This window comes from Triturus cristatus, chromosome 10, assembly GCF_964204655.1.
Source record: "Triturus cristatus chromosome 10, aTriCri1.1, whole genome shotgun sequence".
In the NCBI taxonomy this organism is placed as follows: Eukaryota; Metazoa; Chordata; class Amphibia; order Caudata; family Salamandridae; genus Triturus; species Triturus cristatus.
The window spans coordinates 816,867,102-816,885,124 of NC_140593.1; the positions used below are offsets into that span (position 1 = coordinate 816,867,102).

An 18,023-nucleotide genomic window follows, 5' to 3' on the forward strand; every position below is an offset into this window, starting at 1 on the left:
GTTACACATGGTGGTGGTCTGAAAAAGCAGTCTGGACATGGGCTTTTTAAAAAAACTGAAAAGTGGTTTCATAATGTGTCAGTCTGTAAAAGTGATTTTAACTTGCCAAAAAAAAAGAGCAGTAAGTGTGCATTCAAATTGGCAAAGAAATTTCGTTTTGGGACTAATGTGAAAACATGACTCTGTGTGGAAATAGGAATTACAGGCAGAGATTTATTGCGTTTTGCTCTGGTGATTTCACTGTTGCATTAGTAGGAAAAAGGGGGAGCGATTTTTTGGTGCAGAAGCAGACTCTTAGCAGACACCCAGCTGCTTGCCATGTATAATCATGCACAGTATTTACAAGCGAGTGGGGTTTTCAGGTTTCAGTCTGTAATGCAAATACATTCAGCATCACTAAGGCTGGTTGCCCTTGAAGGAGTGTAGGCAGTCACTGAGGATACACATGGTGGTGGTCTGAAAAAGCAGTCTGGTCATGGGCTTTTTAAAAAAACTGAAAAGTGGTTTCATAATGTGTTAGTCTGTAAAAGTGATTTTAACTTGCGAAAAAAAAAGAGTAGTAAGTGTGCATTCAAATTGGCAAAGAAATTTTGTTTTGGGACTAATGTGAAAACATGACTCTGTGTGGAAATAGGAATTACAGGCAGAGATTTATTGTGTTTTGCTCTGGTGATTTCACAGTTGCATTAGTAGGAAAAAGGGGGAGCGTTTTTTTGGGGGAAGAAGCAGACTCTTAGCACACACCCAGCTCCTTTCCATGTATAATCATGCACAGTATTTAGAAGCGAGTGGGGTTTTCAGGTTTCAGTCTGTAATGCAAATACATTCAGCATCACTAAGGCTGGTTGCCCTTGCTGGAATGTAGGCAGCCACCCAGGTTACACATGGTGGTGGTCTGAAAAAGCAGTCTGGACATGGGCTTTTTAAAAAAACTGAAAAGTGGTTTCATAATGTGTCAGTCTGTAAAAGTGATTTTAACTTGCCAAAAAAAAAGAGCAGTAAGTGTGCATTCAAATTGGCAAAGAAATTTCGTTTTGGGACTAATGTGAAAACATGACTCTGTGTGGAAATAGGAATTACAGGCAGAGATTTATTGCGTTTTGCTCTGGTGATTTCACAGTTGCATTAGTAGGAAAAAGGGGGAGCGATTTTTTGGTGCAGAAGCAGACTCTTAGCACACACCCAGCTGCTTGCCATGTATAATCATGCACAGTATTTACAAGCGAGTGGGGTTTTCAGGTTTCAGTCTGTAATGCAAATACATTCAGCATCACTAAGGCTGGTTGCCCTTGAAGGAGTGTAGGCAGTCACTGAGGATACACATGGTGGTGGTCTGAAAAAGCAGTCTGGTCATGGGCTTTTTAAAAAAACTGAAAAGTGGTTTCATAATGTGTTAGTCTGTAAAAGTGATTTTAACTTGCGAAAAAAAAAGAGTAGTAAGTGTGCATTCAAATTGGCAAAGAAATTTCGTTTTGGGACTAATGTGAAAACATGACTCTGTGTGGAAATAGGAATTACAGGCAGAGATTTATTGCGTTTTGCTCTGGTGATTTCACAGTTGCATTAGTAGGAAAAAGGGGGAGCGATTTTTTGGGGGAAGAAGCAGACTCTTAGCACACACCCAGCTCCTTTCCATGTATAATCATGCACAGTATTTAGAAGCGAGTGGGGTTTTCAGGTTTTAGTCTGTAATGCAAATACATTCAGCATCACTAAGGCTGGTTGCCCTTGCTGGAATGTAGGCAGCCACCCAGGTTACACATGGTGGTGGTCTGAAAAAGCAGTTTGGACATGTGCATTTAAAAAAATCAAAAAAGTGGTTTCATAATGTGTCAGTCTGTAAAAGTGATTTTCACTTGCCAAAAAAAAAGAGCAGTAAGTGTGCTTTCAAATTGGCAAAGAAATTTCGTTTTGGGACTAATGTGAAAACATGACTCTGTGTGGAAATAGGAATTACAGGCAGAGATTTATTGCGTTTTTTTCTGGTGATTTCACAGTTGCATTAGTAGGAAAAAGGGGGAGCGATTTTTTGGGGGAAGAAGCAGACTCTTAGCACACACCCATCTGCTTGCCATGTATAATCATGCACAGTATTTACAAGCGAGTGGGGTTTTCAGGTTTCAGTCTGTAATGCAAATACATTCAGCATCACTAAGGCTGGTTGCCCTTGCTGGAATGTAGGCAGCCACCCAGGTTACACATGGTGGTGGTCTGAAAAAGCAGTTTGGACATGTGCATTTAAAAAAATCAAAAAAGTGGTTTCATAATGTGTCAGTCTGTAAAAGTGATTTTCACTTGCCAAAAAAAAAGAGCAGTAAGTGTGCTTTCAAATTGGCAAAGAAATTTCGTTTTGGGACTAATGTGAAAACATGACTCTGTGTGGAAATAGGAATTACAGGCAGAGATTTATTGCGTTTTTTTCTGGTGATTTCACAGTTGCATTAGTAGGAAAAAGGGGGAGCGATTTTTTGGGGGAAGAAGCAGACTCTTAGCACACACCCATCTGCTTGCCATGTATAATCATGCACAGTATTTACAAGCGAGTGGGGTTTTCAGGTTTTAGTCTGTAATGCAAATACATTCAGCATCACTAAGGCTGGTTGCCCTTGCTGGAATGTAGGCAGCCACCCAGGTTACACATGGTGGTGGTCTGAAAAAGCAGTTTGGACATGTGCATTTAAAAAAATCAAAAAAGTGGTTTCATAATGTGTCAGTCTGTAAAAGTGATTTTCACTTGCCAAAAAAAAAGAGCAGTAAGTGTGCTTTCAAATTGGCAAAGAAATTTCGTTTTGGGACTAATGTGAAAACATGACTCTGTGTGGAAATAGGAATTACAGGCAGAGATTTATTGCGTTTTTTTCTGGTGATTTCACAGTTGCATTAGTAGGAAAAAGGGGGAGCGATTTTTTGGGGGAAGAAGCAGACTCTTAGCACACACCCATCTGCTTGCCATGTATAATCATGCACAGTATTTACAAGCGAGTGGGGTTTTCAGGTTTCAGTCTGTAATGCAAATACATTCAGCATCACTAAGGCTGGTTGCCCTTGCTGGAATGTAGGCAGCCACCCAGGTTACACATGGTGGTGGTCTGAAAAAGCAGTTTGGACATGTGCATTTAAAAAAATCAAAAAAGTGGTTTCATAATGTGTCAGTCTGTAAAAGTGATTTTCACTTGCCAAAAAAAAAGAGCAGTAAGTGTGCTTTCAAATTGGCAAAGAAATTTCGTTTTGGGACTAATGTGAAAACATGACTCTGTGTGGAAATAGGAATTACAGGCAGAGATTTATTGCGTTTTTTTCTGGTGATTTCACAGTTGCATTAGTAGGAAAAAGGGGGAGCGATTTTTTGGGGGAAGAAGCAGACTCTTAGCACACACCCATCTGCTTGCCATGTATAATCATGCACAGTATTTACAAGCGAGTGGGGTTTTCAGGTTTTAGTCTGTAATGCAAATACATTCAGCATCACTAAGGCTGGTTGCCCTTGCTGGAATGTAGGCAGCCACCCAGGTTACACATGGTGGTGGTCTGAAAAAGCAGTTTGGACATGTGCATTTAAAAAAATCAAAAAAGTGGTTTCATAATGTGTCAGTCTGTAAAAGTGATTTTCACTTGCCAAAAAAAAAGAGCAGTAAGTGTGCTTTCAAATTGGCAAAGAAATTTCGTTTTGGGACTAATGTGAAAACATGACTCTGTGTGGAAATAGGAATTACAGGCAGAGATTTATTGCGTTTTTTTCTGGTGATTTCACAGTTGCATTAGTAGGAAAAAGGGGGAGCGATTTTTTGGGGGAAGAAGCAGACTCTTAGCACACACCCATCTGCTTGCCATGTATAATCATGCACAGTATTTACAAGCGAGTGGGGTTTTCAGGTTTCAGTCTGTAATGCAAATACATTCAGCATCACTAAGGCTGGTTGCCCTTGCTGGAATGTAGGCAGCCACCCAGGTTACACATGGTGGTGGTCTGAAAAAGCAGTTTGGACATGTGCATTTAAAAAAATCAAAAAAGTGGTTTCATAATGTGTCAGTCTGTAAAAGTGATTTTCACTTGCCAAAAAAAAAGAGCAGTAAGTGTGCTTTCAAATTGGCAAAGAAATTTCGTTTTGGGACTAATGTGAAAACATGACTCTGTGTGGAAATAGGAATTACAGGCAGAGATTTATTGCGTTTTTTTCTGGTGATTTCACAGTTGCATTAGTAGGAAAAAGGGGGAGCGATTTTTTGGGGGAAGAAGCAGACTCTTAGCACACACCCATCTGCTTGCCATGTATAATCATGCACAGTATTTAGAAGCGAGTGGGGTTTTCAGGTTTCAGTCTGTAATGCAAATACATTCAGCATCACTAAGGCTGGTTGCCCTTGCTGGAATGTAGGCAGCCACCCAGGTTACACATGGTGGTGGTCTGATAAAGCAGTTTGGACATGGGCTTTATAAAAAAACTGAAAAGTGGTTTCATAATGTGTCAGTCTGTAAAAGTGATTTTCACTTGCCAAAAAAAAAGAGCAGTAAGTGTGCATTCAAATTGGCAAAGAAATTTCGTTTTGGGACTAATGTGAAAACATGACTCTGTGTGGAAATAGGAATTACAGGCAGAGATTTAATGCGTTTTGCTCTGGTGATTTCACAGTTGCATTAGTAGGAAAAAGGGGGAGCGATTTTTGGGGGGAAGAAGCAGACTCTTAGCAAACACACCCAGCTGCTTGCCATGTATAATCATGCACAGTATTTACAAGCGAGTGGGGTTTTCAGGTTTCAGTCTGTAATGCAAATACATTTAGCATCACTAAGGCTGGTTGCCCTTGCTGGAATGTAGGCAGCCACCCAGGTTACACATGGTGGTGGTCTGAAAAAGCAGTTTGGACATGTGCATTTAAAAAAATCTGAAAAGTGGATTCATAATGTGTCAGTCTGTAAAAGTGATTTTCACTTGCCAAAAAAAAAGAGCAGTAAGTGTGCTTTCAAATTGGCAAAGAAATTTCGTTTTGGGACTAATGTGAAAACATGACTCTGTGTGGAAATAGGAATTACAGGCAGAGATTTATTGCGTATTGCTCTGGTGATTTCACAGTTGCATTAGTAGGAAAAAGGGGGAGCGTTTTTTTGGTGCAGAAGCAGACTCTTAGCACACACCCAGCTGCTTGCCATGTATAATCATGCACAGTATTTACAAGCGAGTGGGGTTTTCAGGTTTCAGTCTGTAATGCAAATACATTCAGCATCACTAAGGCTGGTTGCCCTTGCTGGAATGTAGGCAGCCACCCAGGTTACACATGGTGGTGGTCTGAAAAAGCAGTCTGGACATGGGCTTTTTAAAAAAACTGAAAAGTGGTTTCATAATGTGTCAGTCTGTAAAAGTGATTTTAACTTGCCAAAAAAAAAGAGCAGTAAGTGTGCATTCAAATTGGCAAAGAAATTTCGTTTTGGGACTAATGTGAAAACATGACTCTGTGTGGAAATAGGAATTACAGGCAGAGATTTATTGCGTTTTGCTCTGGTGATTTCACTGTTGCATTAGTAGGAAAAAGGGGGAGCGATTTTTTGGTGCAGAAGCAGACTCTTAGCAGACACCCAGCTGCTTGCCATGTATAATCATGCACAGTATTTACAAGCGAGTGGGGTTTTCAGGTTTCAGTCTGTAATGCAAATACATTCAGCATCACTAAGGCTGGTTGCCCTTGAAGGAGTGTAGGCAGTCACTGAGGATACACATGGTGGTGGTCTGAAAAAGCAGTCTGGTCATGGGCTTTTTAAAAAAACTGAAAAGTGGTTTCATAATGTGTTAGTCTGTAAAAGTGATTTTAACTTGCGAAAAAAAAAGAGTAGTAAGTGTGCATTCAAATTGGCAAAGAAATTTTGTTTTGGGACTAATGTGAAAACATGACTCTGTGTGGAAATAGGAATTACAGGCAGAGATTTATTGTGTTTTGCTCTGGTGATTTCACAGTTGCATTAGTAGGAAAAAGGGGGAGCGATTTTTTGGGGGAAGAAGCAGACTCTTAGCACACACCCAGCTCCTTTCCATGTATAATCATGCACAGTATTTAGAAGCGAGTGGGGTTTTCAGGTTTCAGTCTGTAATGCAAATACATTCAGCATCACTAAGGCTGGTTGCCCTTGCTGGAGTGTAGGTAGTCACCGAGGATACACATGGTGGTGGTCTGAAAAAGCAGTCTGGACATGGGTGTAGCATCGTGCTACAAATAATAACAGACGCCCTTTAAGGTTTCTCAGGAGCTTTATTCTCTACTGCTTATCTCTACCTCGTCCCTATTCTAACTGCCCCTATCCTGTCCGGACTCCTCCTCTTCCTCCCACTACTCTCGCTCCGCCCTCCCCAACTACTAGTCTGCTAACTCCATTACATCTCCCCCTTTCTTAATAAAACAAACAAACAGTGCTTCAGTCTATCTCTACAATGAGTCTCTTAGGTGGCTGGATATCGCGACATGGCCGCAGCGACATGTTCCCGGTGGACACGCTTGGCACAGACCCACTCTGTTGACCTCTGCCCCCTGTATCACTAGGGTCAGGTTCTTCAGGTGCGGGAGCGTCAGTCGGGCTCACCCCAGGTCTTTTTGTGTCTCGCGGACACCTCTCGAAGTGGGATATGTTCCTGGGATTCCCTTCATGCAAGGATGGAGACCTCGCCCTCCTTTCGGCATCGGCATGCAGTTTCTGTCTGTCCTTGTTTTGTGATGCCACTTGCAGAACGCCTTCCCCTGTCGGGAAACAATTTCTCACTGGCCGCCCTAACATGAGGGTCGCAGGGCATTGTCCGGTTGTTGAGTGAGGAGTTGTCCTGTAGGCTCTGAGGGCTTCATTCAGAGTTGCTTGCAGTTCTCTCCTCCCAACAGTGACTTGCTGAAATGTCTTTGTGAGCGTAGCTCTAAATTTCTCAATGGTGCCATTCGCTTGTGGCCAGGGTGGTATAACTTTCTTGTGCTCAAAGTCCATGTATTTCGCGAAAGCACTGAATTCGTGTCCATTGAATGGGGGCCCATTGTCTGTTTTGACTTTCTTGGGGACACCCCATGTTGCAAATATCTCATCAAGCACCTTGAGAGTGCAGGAGGTACTTGTAGACGATATTATTTGTGCGATGGGAAATTGTGAATATTCGTCAATTATGGCAACCACATATTTTCCAGACTGCAGCGGTCCATAGAGGTCCAGGGCGACCTCCTGCCACACTCCACTGGGTAGGATAGTCATTTGTAGTGGTGCCAGTGGATTGCTTTTACTGGTCACTTCCCGAATGGTGTCCACGGGAATGGCGGGTGGTAACGCTTGGTCCGCCACAAGGTGGATGTATTCCTCAGCAATCGATGGTGACGACGGCAGAGGGTGGCGGGACACGTAGTCAGCCGGGTTCTCCGCCTTCCCCGGTTTGGGAAGTGATTTGGGAACCTTGCTGACACAGTTCTTGTTGTCGTTGACTGTGAATAGAACCGCCACTAGATGAAGACGCTCCGCAGTGGGGAGGCTAAGCAGGCAGTCGGCTTCAGGCCCTTTGATAACATGTATAACCGCCTGTACGGTGATGTCGTCATGGGTAAGAGTTGTGAGGAATTTACCCAGACAGGGGAGTGATTTTCTGGACATCCACGTGAAGACGCGGACCGGTGCAAAAGTTAGTGGGGGTTTCGGGACCATTTTCTCGTATTCCGTAACTGGAATGTAGTTCAGCGAGGCTCCGCTGTCCCATATAAATTTGGTATCGTGATTCCCCACTCTGATGTCTAAGCGTGGATACCTTTCCAGTTGATCAGGGTCCGCAATCATGTTCACGTATTCCACAGTGTACGTCGAGTCTTTGGAGGACGATGACCTCGAGTCCCGAGATGGGGATCGGCGTCCCCAATGTGACCGGCATGATTCCCGGCTGGAATGTGATGAACCTGGGGACCACCTGGGCTCTCCTTGAACAGCTCTGATGTGATATTTCTTTGTGTCAGAGCGGGACGATCTTGTTGTCCCCTCTCGCCTTTCTGTGTGATAGTCCCCACACATGGCTTCGAAGTGATTCGATCGCCCACATTTCCTGCATCGCTGACCCATGGCCTGACAAGTGTCTGTATGGGGATAGTCATAGCCGCACCGATAACATCGGCCAGTCCTTTCCGGCTTTTGATCCCTTCGCCCTGTTTGTCTGCTTCTGTACTCGGGGCGTCGTTGGTGAGGCGACAGTCTCTGCCTCCATTTATTCTCCCGCGAATACTTCCTTCTGCTACGAGGTCGGTCTTGAACACGGTGCGCCTGCTCGTGACTGACTTTGTGTCCTGTTTCGATGGTGGCGGCGTGTTCTTCCGCTTGGTCGTATATGCGGGTTATTTCTTCGATCTCTTCTAATTCGTGGGGTTTCCTCAATAACCGTCTCCTGAGTGTTTCTGAGTGGCAACCGGTTATGATTTGCGATTTGATGGCAGCGTCAGGCGAGAAGGTCTCGAATTCGCAGTATCGCGACAGCCGTCGTAGTCGAGTGATGAATGTGCTCATCGCCTCCTCCTTCCCTTGGCGCACTTGGTGGAACGCATGGCGCTCGTAATCTACGTTTCGTTTATGAAGAAACTTTTTATTTAGGGCTTCCCGCACTTTGTCGTAGGTTCCCGTTTCAGCAGGCGGAAGATCCTTGATGATTTTGCTTATTTCCCGGCCTGCCAAATTTCGGAGGGCAATTAGTTTCTCCTTGTCTTCCTTCACCTTGGAACCCTCCATGTAATCTTCAAAGTCTTCCACCCATTCTTGCCACTTGGGGCCCATGCTCCCTCCTGTGGTCACGGTCAGGGGTTCCGGAGCTCGCAGGTGCGATCCTCCCGCAACAAGGAACTTCCGCTGTGGTGAGGTCGTCATTGCGTCGTTGTCTCGTTTCCTTTCTTTTGTTACGACCTGCTTCTTGATGGGTGTTCACCAATGTTTGTTTATTTGCTCTTGCAAAGGCTTGTTTATTTCTGCTCACCAATGCTTGTTTAATTCTTCTTGCCAATGCTTGTTTGTTGGCACGTCCCAATGTTTGTTTGCTTGCGCTTATTAATGCTTATTTTGCGCCCCTTCGCCAATGCTTGTTTATTTCCTTTTGCCAATGCTTGATGGTTTGCACATACCAGTGCTTGTTTGCTTGCACTTGTTAATGCTTATTTTACATCCATTCGCCAATGCTTGTTTATTTCCTTTTGCCAATGCTTGCTTGCACATACCAGTGCTTGTTTATTTTGCACTTGCTAATGCTTTTTGCTGGGTGCCTGACTTCAAAATGGCCGCTCTTCAATATTCAAGGGAGTGTCCCGAAAGCTGCCTGATTTCAAGATGGCCGCCGTCCCTGCACACACGCGCGAGGCTCTCTCCCGGCTCATTCAGTCTACTACAAGTTGGACTCACCGGCGGGCATCTTCAGGGGTGGCACCCTCCAGTCCCTGCTCATTCACGGCGGCGACAGCTACCAGGTGAGGTCGGGGTGGGCTCCCGCCTTGTTCTGCAGCTTCCCGCTCTTCTTGCGCGCCGACCCTGCCAAAGCTCACGCATCGGGCGTGAGATTAGCCGGCAGCGAGGGATTTTCAGTCTTCGTTTTTAGCGCGCTCAACAGCGCTTGCAGGCAGGCTTTTGGAGACAGCGTCTCCAGCGTCAGGCACCTTCTCCTTCACTATGGGGGCACGAGGCAGGGTCGGGGTAGGCTCCCGACTTCTGTAGTCACTGGTGGCATCCAGAGGTGCTCAATCGCCTCAGGCAGGTCCGGTTCTTCACCACGCTCCAGGGCTCTGTGACTGGTGTGGGCTTGCTCATCCCACCCTCGTCGCCAGTTGTAGCATCGTGCTACAAATAATAACAGACGCCCTTTAAGGTTTCTCAGGAGCTTTATTCTCTACTGCTTATCTCTACCTCGTCCCTATTCTAACTGCCCCTATCCTGTCCGGACTCCTCCTCTTCCTCCCACTACTCTCGCTCCGCCCTCCCCAACTACTAGTCTGCTAACTCCATTACATCGGGCTTTTTAAAAAAACTGAAAAGTGGTTTCATAATGTGTCAGTCTGTAAAAGTGATTTTCACTTGCCAAAAAAAAAGAGTAGTAAGTGTGCATTCAAATTGGCAAAGAAATTTCGTTTTGGGACTAATGTGAAAACATGACTCTGTGTGCAAATAGGAATTACAGGCAGAGATTTATTGCATTTTGCTCTGGTGATTTCACAGTTGCATTAGTAGGAAAAAGGGGGAGCGATTTTTTTGGTGCAGAAGCAGACTCTTAGCACACACCCAGCTGCTTGCCATGTATAATCATGCACAGTATTTACAAGCGAGTGGGGTTTTCAGGTTTCAGTCTGTAATGCAAATACATTCAGCATCACTAAGGCTGGTTGCCCTTGCTGGAGTGTAGCAGTCTGGACATGGGCTTTTTAAAAAATCTGAAAAGTGGTTTCATAATGTGTCAGTCTGTAAAAGTGATTTTCACTTGCCAAAAAAAAAGAGCAGTAAGTGTGCATTCAAATTGGCAAAGAAATTTCGTTTTGTGACTATTGTGAAAAGAAATGTAGTAATATATTTAAATAAAATAAAGGAATTTTTTTTTTAGTTTTTTTCAGGTATTGCTGAAGAGCAGTGAACAAAATTTAAGATGCCTACAAAATCCAGAGTTCAAAAAACGCTAAAAAAAAAACTATATTTGAAGACAACTAGAGGACCAAAGTTAGTAGAAGATGCTGATGTTGGGAAAAAGAAAAAATCTTCTGGTAAGCACAAAAAACTATTTCTTAAAAATATATTCAAAAGAATGAAAAATGTACAAAATGTCTGTACTCGAAAGGATGTTTTTAAAAAAAAAGGAGAGGAAAAAATTGACAATTTAGTTAATGCAAATATACCTTCAGCAACTGAAAAGATTTATATAAATAGAAAAACAGCGTTTAAAGAGATACGTAGAAAAATGTTTCAGAGAAGAGTTATGTCTAATTTGATGAAGGATGTGAAGAAATATAAGAAAAAGACAAAGTTTTATAAAAGAAAAAAAGAAATAGAAGCCATTGCAGCAAAGGCATTAGAATTAAAAAGGAAACTATTCATATTAATTTTGAATAGGATGCGTACATTAGACAAAATGGTTAATGTACTGAAATCACATAGCAAAAGGAAAAGAGTAGTGAACAGAACAAACTTTTGTAAAGTGTTTTTAGGCAAGTGGATGCATAGTTCAAGTAGTGAACCTTTTTTTAATGAAGAAAGCTATTTTCAAAGTAATAGTTTGCTGCATGCAGTTGACACCAGAGGTCGTTCATACGAAGTAAAAAATGGTTGCATAATGGAGAAGGAGATAATGGTTCCAAGAGATGAGGTACAAGTGATGGCAGATGAGGCAATGGGGAGACGTCCTAAAGCCCCAGTGTACACTTGGAATTGTAGTAGTATTTGCACTGTGCGTCAGGAATCTATTGACAAATTTCGAGAGTTTCTAAGAGAATATAGTAAAAAAAAGTATAAAACAGAAGATTAAGGTGCTTCAAAGTCTGGATCCATGCAGAGTGAGAGAGAATACTGGTTTGCAGGGTCATTCTCTGGCTTGTCTATCTAGAAAAGTGTGCAATAGTGTTTTCCATCATTTTAGGATGCTGGCTGTTCATCATACTGAAATGAGAAAGTTTGTGAGACGGTTGTATTTTGCTAAAAGTCCAGCAATAAAGTTAAATGAATTGAATAGGGCTCTGTTCCGAGGAACGGTATCAGATGTAGAGAAGGTTGTTGATGAAATTCAGTTTTGTTACTTTGGTCCTGAACAAAACAGTGCAGAGAAGGACACACTAAATGAGGAAGAAGTGGAAGAGAATGTACAACCATTTGTAAGTAAGACATTTAATGATCACATAACAAAATTTGAAAAAATCTCTAATGAAAGACCAAATATTACTTGTATTTGTTGCCGCAGAACTCATTATAGAAAACAAACCAGGTATGTTGATCTGTACAGAAAGAGTGAAAATGAAGATAATTATAAGTGGAAGGATTTTGCCACATATATATTTCTTGAAAATTGTTTTGAATTGGGTGAAGTTCAGCGTATTTGTAAATACTGTTACAACAAGTTAGAGGAAAATAGAATGCCGACCAGAGCTGTACATAATAATTTAGAATGGGATGCTATTCCTGCTGTACTTTCTGAATTAAATACTTATGAGTCTATACTCATTCAATGTGTTCATCCGTTCCAGACCATAGTACGTATGGAGCCCAAAACTGGTAAATTACCTCCTTCTGATTTACTGAGAGGTTTAAAAGGTAGAGTGGTGTATTTGCCCTTGGATTTGAAAAAAAATATGGAAACTATTGATGCGGATACTTTGGAAACTGAACCATTAGTTATTCTGGTTAATGGTGTACCTACAAAGAATAAGAAGATTTGGCAGGAGCTGGTAGATGTACGGAAAGTACAAAGAGCAAATTTGTATTTGAAAAGGAATAACAAATGGTATGAATCAATTTATATAGAAGAAGAAGAAGAAGAAGAAGATTTACAAGAAGACACAGAAACACCAACTGGACAAATTGAAAAAGTGGACAAGTCAAAGGAAGAAGAAATTTATGAACATTTTAGCATACATCCTCTTCATTCAAAAGAAGTTATGGGAGACAATATTGATCTCTTTCAGATGAAGAAAGCAAAAGGGACTCCCGTGAGTGTATGGGAGGAGAGCTTGGAAGCTCGATGTTTTCCCCAGCTGTTTCCTAAAGGAAAAGGAGGACGATACGATGAACGTCCAGAACAGATTCCAGCTTCTGAGTATCGGACTACAAGACTATATGCTGAAGATCCCAGATTTCGACAAAGTATTCCTTATTTGTTCCATCTTTTATTTGAAAGCGACTTGTCTGCACTGTCTTATGCAGTAAATCACATTTTAAAAAGTGGAGTACATTTACAAAATGTGTCTGCTAAGGATTTTATGGAGAAAGTGCAGCACCGAGATGATCATTTGGAAACACAACTGATCAATCTGATGGCTTGTCAGCGTGGGACAAATGAATATTGGTACCGACGCCATGGTGAATTAAAATGCATGTTACGGAATTTAGGAACTCCAACATGGTTCCTTACCCTAAGCTGTGCCGAGTACGCTTGGGATGATTTACTGGATTTTCTACGAGAGGCAAATTCAAACATTAAAAACATCGAATACAAGACAGCAGGAGAACTGTGCTCATTGGATCCGGTTAATGTTTGCAGATATTTCAATCATAGATTTGAGGCTATGATGTCCTTCATCTGCAATAAAAAAAATCCACCTCTTGGAGAAGTAGTGGATTTCTTTTGGAGAAAAGAGTACCAGGCAAGAGGTGCTCCTCATATTCATATGCTGTTGTGGATCAAGGATGCCCCAAAGTTTGGAACAGATACTGATGAAGCAGTGTTATCTTACATTGAAGAATATGCAACATGTGCTATACCAAAAAGCACAGAAGAGAAAAAGTTAAAGGAGCAAGTTTTACGTTTCCAAAGTCATCGGTGTGGAAAATACTGTCGACGGAAATACAAGAGCAAAGAAAAATACTACACTAAATGTCGATTTGGATTTCCTAGACCTGTTCTTTCAAATGGAAGAGTTAACAGTTTTATGTCAGCTGTGAGACATACTATCACAAGAAAATCACCTAAGAATACCTACAACCTTAAAAGAAAAGAAGAATCAAAAAATATAAATGACTACAACCCAGTCATTTTATCCATGTGGAACGCTAACATGGATATACAGTATGTAGCTGACAATTCCATTGCTGTTGCTCGATATGTAACGTCTTACATTACGAAATCAGAAAAAACAGAATTGAAGGAAATGTGGAAGAGATTTCTCACGAGAAGACTGTCAGTAAGAAGCTGTACAGTTTCAGTTTGAAGATGTTATCGCATCGAGAAATTGGATCCTACGAATGTTCAGATAGGTTATCTTCTGCAAGTCTCTACTCGAAGTCAAGAAGAATAATTTGGGCAAGTTTAGGCCTTGCAGCAATGAGAAATCGGGTACTGAAATCTGTAGGAGAAATTGAATATTTGGCCGAGAATGACCCAGAAAGTACAGATATTTTGAAATCAAACATGTTGGACACTTATTATCCCAAGAGAAGTCATCATCTGGAGAACATGTGTCTCTATGAAGTGCTGCAGAACTACATTTATTCACGGAAAGCCGCAGAAGACATCAACAATGGAAAATATAAAGTCGTTGGTGAAGAAGGATGTTTGGTGAAGCAAACAAAAGGAAGTGTGATAAATCACCGGAAGCTGAGTTGTGACACTACTGACAAGAAGGAATTTTACTACTTGGCTCTTTTACAGTTGTTTAAACCATGGCGTACAGAGGATGAACTACTGGGAGAATTTCAAAGCTATGAAGATTCTTTTAATGCTTGCAAAGACAGCATACAATGCAGTACATTCTCAACTTATCTGCAAATGTTAAATGAAGAAATTGAACAGGAAACTACAATTGCAGCAGAAATAGCTAGAGACAGTTCTCAGGATAGCCAAAGTTCAGGAACACTCAGTCAAGATCCCCTAGGACAACCAATCGTTGAAAATGAAGCATCAATAGCCATGAATGAAGTGGAAACGGCTATGAATCAAGCTCAAGAAGAATTTATAGACTTAGAAAATTTGGAAAGACAACTGAATCAAGAGCAGCAACAAATTTATGAAGAGATCAAAAACAAAATTGATCACGGATTTCTACATGAAAAAAAAGAGTGCTCATGCACATCATTTCATCCAATCAGGATGTATGTAAGCGGACAAGCTGGAACTGGAAAAAGTTTCCTAATAAAAGTCATCAGAAGCTACCTACAGCAAAAAACGGATTCTACTTTGTCTTGTGTGGTTACTGCTCCAACTGGGTTAGCAGCATATAACATAAAAGGAATCACTTTACATCGTTTGCTAATGTTACCAGTGGAGCATGAGAACAAAATACAATACAACAAGCTAACTGGAGAAGCATCCTTGGAAGTTTCAAGAGTATTGAAGAAGATGCAAGTTCTCATTATTGATGAGGTGAGCATGGTATCAAACTTAATGCTTGCCTTTGTGCATTTAAGAATGCAGCAAATTTTGAAGACAGACTATGACATGTTATTTGGTGGAAAACACGTCATAGTTTTTGGAGATCTTCTGCAGCTTACTCCAGTTAAAGGACAACCAGTATTTAATACTGTCACACATGAAGACACGAAGAAGTCATTGGGAAGCATCGGAAATACAAATATTTGGTCCTTCTTTGAGTACAAGGAACTTACTACTAATATGAGGCAAGCAAGCGATGAAGAATATGGAAGTATTCTGAAAGATATCAGAATTGGACTACTCACAGAAGTTGGCAAAAAAGCATTACAGAGTCGGCTGCTACATAATTTATTTCCAAAGGAAGAAATAGTTGCAGAGAAAATATACAAGAATATTGCAGAAAACAAAAGTGTCATCTGCTTAATGCCAACTCTACGTGAATGCTCAATATTTAATGAGGAGCTTTTGAAATTGGAAAAGGAAGAGATCAGGAAATTGGAAGCAGTGGACAAAATTGAGGATGGAAGAATTACTGTCACAGTAACAGGCAAACTGAAAAATAAATTGGACTCACTAGAGAAGAACATCTCCAAAACAGCTGGATTAGAAAAAAATCTATATGTTTGCATGAACTGTAGAGTATTTTTAAGAAGAAATTTGGATGTTGAAAAAGGTTTAGTTAATGGAGCTATGGGAAGAGTTGTGGGTTTTATTAATTATCAGAAAAAAGAAGGAATTGAATGTTTAAAAATAAAATTTGATCAGATAGAAGAAGTTAAAGATATTTGTCGTTGTACAGTTCGTTTCATGCTTGTGAAAGACTTATATGTACGTAGGAAGCAGTTTCCGTTTTCTCTAGCATATGCTGTAACTATTCACAAGTCTCAAGGATTGACTGTAGATTGTGCTTTTGTGAACATTGGTTCAACTGTGTTCAAAGAAGGTATGGCATATGTTGCTTTGTCACGAGTGAAAACATTATCAGGTTTATTCATGATAGACTTTGATGATTCAAAAGTTAGTGCTGATACAAACTGTGTAAAGGAGTATAATAGATTAAGAAGAAGCTATGCTCCTCATTTAGGTCAGTATCCTGTGTTGGAGAAACGTGTAGTTTCTCGTAAAAGAAAAAATGAGAATATCTGTAATGAAGATGTAGAGAAGAGGAAAAAAAAGAGGAGTGATGTAATTGCAAGCAAAAAGAAAAAGGAAAATGAAGAACAGGTTGTAGGATGTCATTTTGAAAATAGCTCTGGTGTCAACTGCTACGCAAATGTAGTGCTGAATGTTGCATTTTATCTGGAAAGTTTGCAACAGCAGATAATAGTAAATCAGGGAAAAAGATTCTGTTCAGAGCTGAGTCTCCTTTTTCAAAAGCTGAGTAAAGATAAAACTCAAATAGAAAGTGCTACTGAAATTAGAAAACTTTTAGATATATGTTCAGGACGAACACAGTTTTCTCAAAATGAACAGCAAGATGCACACGAATTTTTGATGTATTTTCTTCAGGTAGTGGAAGAAGAAGGAGTTCCCATTGAAATTTTTTTTGGTCTCTCTTATAAATGGGAACATAGTTGTGAAAATTGTTATAATATATGTGGCTCTAATGTTGATAATGAAAGGTTTATTTATTTGACATTGCCAGAGAGTAAAACAGTCACTTTTGCAAAATTAGTTAAAGATGCTAATCATAGCATGAAATGTGGTGAGTGTAAATCTGACATGTTTTCAACATTAATTTTAAAGGAATACGGACAGTATGTAATTTTAATGATGCAACGATGTAGAGCTGATGGTGCAAAATTGGATACTTTAATAAAGAAGTTTACAGGACAGCAATTATCAATTTCAGGAAAAACTTTTGTAACTGTTGCAATAATTTTCCATGATGGACCTACTGTTATTTCTGGACATTACACAGTTTATCTTAAATGTGAAAAAGGCTGGACACTGTGTAATGATTCCCAATTGATTTTCAAACAACGTTTGCCTTTTGATTTAGCAAATTCCTATCTAATCTTCCTAAAACCTAAATTTTAGAGAGATTTGGCAAGATCTGGACAAAATAATTTAACCATTTTACTGGATTACCATTGCAATTTTGTAAAAAAAAGATTTTTTAAATTATCATTTGGCCTAATGGAAAGATAACCAATTGTAATGTGGACTTTTTTAATTTTTAATGAAACTTAAAAAAACCAATAATTTAGAGATAATCGGTAACATCTGCACAATTTAAATTTTGGAATGTTATTGGACTGCCATTGGAAATTTTTTCAAAAATGATTTAAAAAATTACTATTTGGCCATGTGGAAAAGTAACCAATTCTATTGTGGACTTAATAAATTATTCAAAAAATTTTCGTGAACCAAAATGTTACAGAGAATCGGTGAGATCTGGACAAATTAAACTTTAGAATTTTATTGGATTACCGTTGGAAATTTATTCCCAAAAAAATTTTAAAATTACTATTTGGCCTAAAGGAAATGGAATCAGATGTATTGTGGAGTTATTTGAGATATAATATTGTGATTATACTTCTGAAACAAACATATCAGACAGTATTTTAAAGAAATAAGTATTGGTATTAGATGATATTTTTTTAGAATATTATGCATTTCTATAATGTTAAGTTTAAGTAAAAAGAGATTCTGGGCTTTTTTAATACAATCTTTGTGATTGTTATTTTTTTTTGCCCGCTGTAAAATGATGAATGCAATTGCTTTCACAATTTATAGTGAAATGCAATATATTCTGAAAACAGCAAAAATAAGGCAAAAATATTTTTTGAAAAATATGTAAATATGTGTACTGTATTATAAAATGTTTTAAAAATATTAATACTTTTTTCTTTTTTTTCAGATTGATATAGAAAAATTTCGAAAACTAGAACCATTTTTAAAGCTATTTTTTTAAAAAACAAATGAATAAATATTTTTTTGAGTGGGTATGGTAAGTCAATAATAATAATTGTAGTCTCTCAAGGACCT

At 39.9% G+C, this 18,023-nt stretch overlaps 2 protein-coding genes across 2 annotated transcripts in view; both read right to left on the bottom strand.

Annotated features, from left to right (window-relative positions):
- The window catches only part of LOC146790058 (uncharacterized protein C16orf96-like), a 346,006-nt gene that overhangs the window by 254,128 nt on the left and 73,855 nt on the right, over positions 1-18,023 (bottom strand). The window lies entirely within an intron of this gene.
- The window catches only part of LOC146790059 (uncharacterized), a 28,796-nt gene continuing 20,461 nt past the window's right edge, over positions 9,689-18,023 (bottom strand). Inside the window, exon 3 of the mRNA XM_085630058.1 lies at positions 9,689-9,811. Coding sequence (XP_085486184.1) covers positions 9,689-9,811 — 123 coding nt within the window. The remainder of the gene's footprint in view (positions 9,812-18,023) is intronic.